This window comes from Spea bombifrons, chromosome 1, assembly GCF_027358695.1.
Source record: "Spea bombifrons isolate aSpeBom1 chromosome 1, aSpeBom1.2.pri, whole genome shotgun sequence".
Classification (NCBI taxonomy): Eukaryota; Metazoa; Chordata; class Amphibia; order Anura; family Pelobatidae; genus Spea; species Spea bombifrons.
This window is the reverse complement of record NC_071087.1, coordinates 165,331,974-165,339,704: the sequence shown is the minus strand read 5'-3', so window position 1 is coordinate 165,339,704 and position 7,731 is coordinate 165,331,974. Positions and strand designations below refer to the sequence as shown.

The following is a 7,731-nucleotide window of genomic DNA, read 5'->3' as shown; positions in this document are numbered from 1 at the left end:
GAGCACCACATTTCGTTCCTGAATTAAAAATACCATTTTCATCTAAACTGAATGGGTAGGAAATGTAATTTGTTGCCAAAAACGAACCGAACAAAAATCCTAATTTGCGCGCCTAATGCTCATCCCTGTACACAGAAAGGGTCAACACAGAGAAATTTTCATTCCGCTACCAGCACTATTGTCTACCTACCTGGCATCCAACGACAAAGCAATTCATAGCTGGGTAGGTGGGGTAAGAACCGTGGAGGAAGCGGACACAATCTGACACAATCTGTCGTGGCAAGAGAAGCCGACACAATCCGACACAAAACCATTAACAGACTACTTAAAAAGTATTGAGTGTTACGGCTTTTTAATATCCTGAAAATTCAGGAACAAAAATTGTGCGGATTATTTTTATTCTTCACAACAGAAAACATTAATAAACCCGGGGCGGCCCCCCGAAAGCTATCCGGCCAGGGGCTGATACTGTGCTTAACGTACCGCAACATTTCCGACGCTACTTCTCCCTTCTATGTTATTTAGCATGTTTTGTAACCTCATGTGTAGCGAGGCATCAAAAACCTTGAACCCACTTGTCTCGGCCATGCGCGAGTCCTGACTCAGCTTATTATCCAGCAAATATTTAAAAATATTGCCCCTGCAGCCAACGGGCGAGGAGCGTTACCGGTTGTGTCTTATTGATGATCTTTATCCTGACGCGCAGACGATATTCAGGTGACCCGGTACCTTTCTCTAGGAAATCGTGACATCGCGCTGGGCACTTTCTGTATTTATTTGACGTTTATTGGCATTTATTCACAATGAGGTAGTGATGGGACAGTGACTGAAATGTGCAGCGAGATGGGGATGTGATCGGACAGCCCCGCCAACTGTGTCACAAACTGGAACTTCTCTACGACCTGAGGAGAAAAGCAAAGAGGTCACCCGGCAGAAACATATAAATCAGCAGAAGGCCAATAAATGATAATACAGGAGGGATGCCCGGGGGCAACACACACAATAGATGTCTTTGTGACGTCTATCTGTAATACGGCATGGCCTGGGCGCGGGGGGGGGGGTGGTTCACATGGAGCATCAGCCAAAAAGCCCAATTCCTGGTGATTTCAGAAAACTTTTGTTGATAAGCAAGCATTTCATCAAAGCGCCTTCCCTGGTTTTTGCTGGGTTTTGGTATTTAACTCACCGCAGGTAACACGGAGAGGGATTTGCGGTACAGAATGTAATCGATGCGGCGCCCCGTCCACCACGGCTCATCTTCATCCACGTCCTGCGGAAGCGGGGCTGCTACATAAGTCTTGCGCTCGCCGTCAGATAGGAGAGTCCTGCAGATGGACGCATTAGGAAGAGATCAGAATGTCTCGCCATTAAAATGGAGGAGGAGGACAACAGGCCACTCGCTTACCTTCTGAGGTTCTCTGGAGTCTTCACGGCTTCGTGATATAAAAGCTCCTGTCTGAGAAGAGTACCTGGAACCAGCAAACAACGGTCTCAGCACCGAGCAACGCGTCCGAAAATGACGCATGAGGAACGTGAAACCCTCAGAGGCCGGGCTGCAGACGAGCCAACCACGGAACAAGAAAAATGGAAGAAAGAAAAGCCTCGTAACCTGAATCACAACCACGATCATCTCAGTCAACGCAACGGTGTCAGAAGATGAATAATGAATGGAAATAATACCTCGAAGAAAGCAGAAGGCAGAACGAGCATGAGAAGCGAGTGCCGGGTTTCTACTCACCCACGGTGCCCCGGCGCTCCTGCCCCGCGCGGCCCCTGCAGGGATCCGTGTATACAGAGAATAACTCGTGCTTCTGCTCCAAACAGTCATCTGAAAAGGATCGCAAAGACTATAGAAAGCTCCATAGACGCACTCGGCGCAGAAAATAACCTCAGTTACATCACGAGAGCATAAGAGACCCGACAGAACGCAGCGTCCGGAGCCGAGACCTACGGAGTTTATACGAAGGACGGTGACACTCGCAGCTCGGTTAGAGGAGACGCCGGGAGACGCGTAAAAAGCCTGCGGGAGATGCTCTACCTGAACTCTCAAATGGAAAAAGAGACGGAGATCCACGGAGCTGATGGGATCCTCCAAAAAGTATTAAAGAGAGCTCCAGAGGGTCCTGGCACAACCACTCATTTCACCGGTCTCTACCGACAGGATCACAAAAAAGACTCGGCCAACTACAGACAGTAGTCTTTACTTCCATAACGGGGAGATTATTGGAAACCTGTTCATTGAGTTCGGGTCATTCTGTAAAGCAATGGAGAATTAACAGTAAAACGGAGGATAGACGAGGCCTTACCAGGCGAGCAGTTATCAAAGTTTAAGTCCCCGCAGAGGACATCAAAAGCCACTATTTCCCCCTCGCTGTTCTGAGACTGAAATTCCGATATCCACTGAAGCAGGAGAGTCATTTGGTCACAACGAATATCCGCGTCCTCTGAGGGAACACAACAGGATGACACGGGTTACTCTAACACATTACATCACATGTTTAATATTATACATTATACAGGGGGCCGGTCACTGATTTAACTATACATTATACAGGGGGCCGGTCACTGATTTAACTATACATTATACAGGGGGCCGGTCCCTGATTTAACTATACATTATGCAGGGGTCGGCTCGCTGATTTAACTATACATTATACAGGGGGTCAGCTAATTTAACTATATATTACGCAGAGGGCCGGCTCGCTGATTTAACTATACATTATACAGGGACTAGCTCACTGATTTTACTATACATTATACAGGGGCCGGTCACTGATTTTACTATACATTGTACAAGGGGGCCTATCTGTACGCAATAAAGGTAAATGTAATAACTCTGGGTTATCCGCTGTTTAAATAACTGCAAACGCTGCCACCTTGTGGACACAGTAATGAGGTGCAAGTGAGCAGTGTAAGCGCAATGCTACAGCAGCAAACTCAGGGCTAAGGTAATTGAGGCAAGCGAGCCGCGGCAGGCAAGCAGCTCCTTCCATTTGGGAACATGTACCTGGCATTGAAATCAGGCGTGTGAGATGCCCCGCGCGGGAGCCACCGTCTACAAACGTGGTACCAACTTGTAAAAGAGCAAAAAATAGGAAGCCAAAAAAAAAAAAAAAAAAGAATAAAAAGAGGAAGCAGGACCTACGGGAGCAAAGAAACCGGTCTGTGACTCCAGGACACCTGCTCATCATAGAAGAAGGAAACAGAGAGTGACGGCCGGATCCGAGACCAGAACCCAAAGAGAGGGAAGCAGAGCGACAGATGGGGCTGGATCCGAGACCAGAGCCCCCAGAGAACCCAAACCCAAAGAGAGGGAAACAGAGTGACAGACAGCACTGGATCCAAGACCAGAACCCCTAGAGAACCCAAACCCAAAGAGACAGAAGCAGAGGTGCAGGTCACCCCCACAGCTAACAGCCAAGGGGTGCAGGTCACCCCCCCCCAGCTAACAGCCAAGGGGTGCAGGTCATCCACCCCCCAGCTAACAGCCAAGGGGTGCAGGTCATCCACCCCTCAGCTAACGGCCAATGGGTGCAGGTCACCCACCCCCAGCTAACGGCCAATGGGTGCAGGCCACCCACTCCTCAGCTAACGGCCAAGGGGTGCAGGTCACCCACCCCTCAGCTAACGGCCAAGGGGTGTAGGTCACCCCCTTTTTTTCTGGATTTTCTCTCATTGGGATTACCTGATAGGGAGAACACGAGTCGGAGGTGCAGGAGGTGGACAGAAAGTGACTGCTGAGGGTTATTTGTTTCACAAGCTGGGGAATTCATCACAGTGGGACAGCAGATTTATGCAGTCACTGCCAGTACTTACCCTCCGGGGCATGTAAGTGGGTACAATTAATATATCCCACAATTCTCTGCTTTTCTTCTGAGACACCAACCAGGACCTTGAAGAATGGAATAAAATACATTTTTATATAAATGACAGAAGGTGGTCACCCCGAGACATGCGCGAGACAGTATCCATTAAAGGTCTCCCTATGCGCTGGCTGAACGTATAGGAACGAGGGGCTGACTGCCTCCTCCTACCTAAGAGACGCTCCCCGTCCCCACAGCGTATCCACCACCCTGCCAGTGAAATTACCACCTGCTGGTTGATTGGGACAAAGACCTTCTACAACTGGGGGTCAACATTAAACCGTCGCTCCCTCTCCCCACTGCTCCTGCATTCTGTGATGTCACTGCCAGGGGCAGACCCCAGAGGTAGTCATGGCACTAACCTTAACACAGAGTAGTCCTTTGGCAGCGAGGGCATCCTCCCCACGTGCGTTGGGGTAGCAGTAGTACTTGGCAGCCACTGGCGGGTGCCGGCTGGCCAGGAACAGCCCGCTGTTAAAGAACCGGAATCCACAGTTATAGGGCCCTGCGGGGCCTACATCGTACAGGACATGGGGGAAGGAAGACGCCAGCACATGGCGTAACCTGCGTGACGCTCGCCCATCAAACACTTCCTGGAGACACAAAAAGTCAGCATCAGGGGGAAAGGTCACAGCAACCTGCCCCGGGAAGCCCCCGTCCCCACTGGGACCCGTCTCCTCCTCGGCCACGCTCTCCACCACGGTCAGGACATCCTCCGCGCTGCACACCGAGGCAGCATCCGCATCGCCCGTCTTATTCTTGGCCGGTTCCTGGGGGGCCACCAGAAGCTGTGCGATAAGGTCACTGCGCCATTGGGTATGTCCCAGGTTGCTGAACCGCGCCAGGCCATCGGGCAGGAGGCAGAGGTTGGCACTGATGATGGTAAACGTTCGTGGACCGTGGACTTTGGCACCAGTGTAGACACGCGAGCTGGAGCTTCGCTGGTAGCAGAAAGGGCGCCGCACTTGGTGAAGAGGAACCCAGAGCAGCAACCCCATGACCGCAAGCGGCAGAGAGATGGCGAAAAGCAACAGGAAGAGCGGGGCCCCCAGCAGACAGACAATCCTGACGGCCACACCTTGGGAACGTTCCACGCTTGTGACAACCACCACGCTCAGGAATCGATCCAGAAACCAGTAAGAAGGGAAAATCAGAGCTGAGCCGAGGGAGAAGAGAGGGCCCAGGAGACAGCATCTGAAGGGAGACTCCGAGAGAGACATCCAGATGGGAGCCGAGGATCCAGAGCTAAAACGTTAGAGAGATGGAGAAGGCATTACGGTTACACGCAGGGTAAAGAAGCCATGTCTCTGGGGGCCGTGACAAGTTTTACGCAAATAGAGGCTGGAAAAGGACGTGTAAATATATCTGGATGCGGCTGTAAAAGAGTCTAACACATTTAACATTTCTGCTAACCCCAGTAATATAAAAGGACCATATATAATTATTGGGATAGGCAATAGTCAGATATGTAACCATTGGTCATAAATAAATGATCATTAAGATATATTAATAGGCTTCAGGGTTTCCTTGACCTTTAGTATGGAAGGAAGGATTTGCTGAACAGGCTTTCTATAGATAGGATAGTAACTTGCTAATGCATGGTATAATTGTAACTGTAAAAGGGCATTACAATATGCTTACAGTGGCGCATGTGCAACCCACCAACAGACTGTACGCAATCAGTGTCGGCTGTACATACGTGTAACAGGATGCCGTGCACTGCTTGATATATACACAATGTGACAGAATGAGCTGTCATACAGGCCCCAAGGTATTTAGAGATGGCTCCAGCCTGGCTGCCAAACAGGCAGGAACTCCATTGTTAAACTAATCCCATTAACAGGATGGCTACCAGGGGGATATTCAGAAGCTAAAGGGGATTAAAGGCTGGGTTGAATACATGTATCTGTTGATTTATGTTAATGAAGTTCTGTGGCTATATGAGTCTATGTTTTACTACAATAAACTGTTCATTCCTGCTGTACTCAGTTCAAGGTAGTTGTGTCTACTTATTGTGTACACATAGCAGGGTTCCAAGGTGCGCATGCTGGCTGGTGCTGGAAGCGATTCCGGGGACAACAGGAGGATACAAGTGGGTGATCTCTGGGAGCTACTACAGCTCTCTTGGTGAACCCGTTACATGCATTTTTACAAAAAGTACATAGCTCCACGTATACGCATTTCAAATGGTTATGCATGTTCGGGGCGGGGGATACAGGTTACATAGTTGCAGATCTATGTTACACAGTAATATATGTTAGGGGCAGGGGGGTAAATTAGGTTACATAGTTATACAGACACAGGTTATACACAATTACATGTCTGCTACAGACAGAGGCACAGCTATACATGTCACACATGTCTGGGACAGGGCATGCGATATAAGTTACACACAGTTATATATCATACATACAAGTCACATACACACAAAAAGCTCTAACCTTTGGCAGGGGGCAGGAAGTTGGTGCAGCAGAATGTGGATGTGGATGTGATGACATCATCAGGTCACCTGACTTGGCTTCTGCTGTTAACCCCTTCAGCACCTTGTCCGGGCAGGACTTCCTGGTTCAGCAGGAATCTCCCGCTTTCTGTTTAACCCTTTCGTAACGTGCCGCTGCGTGAGTTGATTTGGGCTTGGCATAGAATGGGTTAAGGGATTAGGCTGCAGGGCTTTGTTCATTAACATTTTGTTTACATTTTTCCCTTTGGAACCGGAGCCCATTATGAAGCCTGATTACCCTGTGCTGGGTATTGTCAGGAAGATGTTACCCGTGGAGGAGTGATGGGCCAGACAGCCTAGCTACATCTCCATGGAGACAGGGTAAAATTATTGAAGAGATAATGTCTAAAATATGATGGTTACATAACATACATCACTATGACATCACTATGCCTGCGATGTGCTGGTGTCAGGGAGACCAAACACGCCGTGCAGACATGACTGTAACAGGAGTTATGTGAAAGTTTCCTTTTACCGCCTGACAGGGGTGCGGAGTTTGGATGAAAATGATCACTAGGCCCGGAGGAGGATGATGATGCTGCTGATGTCATAATTATACCAAACGGGATAATGCGATCCCTGCAGATGTCACCCGGTTTCAGGATGTCAATCAGCTGAACCCCCGACTCCCATCCATTACTCAGGTGACAAAAAGGACAGTCATAAAAAGATGGGCGATTGGTAAAAATGGGGTAGAGTCTGTTTTACCATCGAAGAGGCAACATCAGTGGAATTAATGTATGATATTTTACGCCGTGCACCGTGACCCATCTCATACTCAGATGAGATATTTTTCATCAGTTCTCTAATCAAATTCAGCCACGAGAGAGCCTTTTATATATATCACGTTACTAAGGGTCAAGTAGTGAGAGAGGCAAACGTGCACGCTAGCGCATGTTTTCAAAGTCGCTGTGTGCGTAAGGTGTGAGGTTAGGAAAGTGGAGTCATGGGGACTCAAACCTGCAACTGCTCGCTTGGAAATGTAGCTGCTGTGGCCTCTTCCCAAGTGGCCTCCTCATAAGCGGACAGATAAGAGTTAAACGGGAGGGAAACTACAAACTACATACCAAGTACCACTGCAGAAATCTACCCCAGTACCTCAACACTCAACCTTTATATGTGAAACCTGCCTGTGTTTGCTCTGCTACTCCTGTCCCCCACATATTCTCCCTATTCCTATCACTCTCAACCACCAAACTCAACCAACATGCGCAACCTAAACAATTTTATTCCTATCATCATCTACAACCATAAACTCCCTCCTGTCTTTAACTGTGTGCTATGGAATGCCTGCTCGGTATGCAACAAACTCGCTTGTATACATGGCTTTTTTCTATCCCATGCTTTTAACCTCCTAGCTCTTACTGA

At 48.8% G+C, this 7,731-nt stretch overlaps 1 protein-coding gene across 2 annotated transcripts; it reads right to left on the bottom strand.

The window, feature by feature from the left end:
- Positions 1–381: 381 nt before the first annotated feature.
- On the bottom strand, positions 382–6,337 carry LOC128467444 (sphingomyelin phosphodiesterase 5-like). Of its 2 annotated transcripts, XM_053449093.1 has the most exons (8): positions 6,305–6,337; positions 4,226–5,108; positions 3,817–3,892; positions 2,307–2,444; positions 1,739–1,828; positions 1,406–1,469; positions 1,187–1,325; positions 382–902 (listed from the first exon to the last, which is right to left on the bottom strand). In XM_053449093.1, exons 2-8 carry the CDS (start codon positions 5,081–5,083, stop codon positions 795–797), a joined length of 1,473 nt encoding a protein of 490 aa, XP_053305068.1. In that variant the 5' UTR covers positions 5,084–5,108; positions 6,305–6,337; the 3' UTR covers positions 382–794. The 2 variants fall into 2 exon arrangements, with proteins under 2 accessions (XP_053305068.1, XP_053305076.1); XM_053449101.1 differs by lacking the exons at positions 382–902; positions 1,187–1,325 and having other exon boundaries at positions 1,431–1,553.
- Positions 6,338–7,731: the final 1,394 nt, after the last annotated feature.

What these genes read in the sequence shown, in the direction of transcription:
- LOC128467444 (XM_053449093.1), bottom strand. Translation starts at nt 5,083, where the DNA reads ATGTCTCTCTCGGAGTCTCCCTTCAGATGCTGTCTCCTGGGCCCTCTC. An exon ending in AAGGACTACTCTGTGTTAAG is followed by an intron (nt 3,893 to 4,225) that starts GTTAGTGCCATG and finishes CCATTCTTCAAG; the next exon opens with GTCCTGGTTGGTGTCTCAGA. An exon ending in CCACTTACATGCCCCGGAGG is followed by an intron (nt 2,445 to 3,816) that starts GTAAGTACTGGC and finishes GTGTTCCCTCAG; the next exon opens with AGGACGCGGATATTCGTTGT.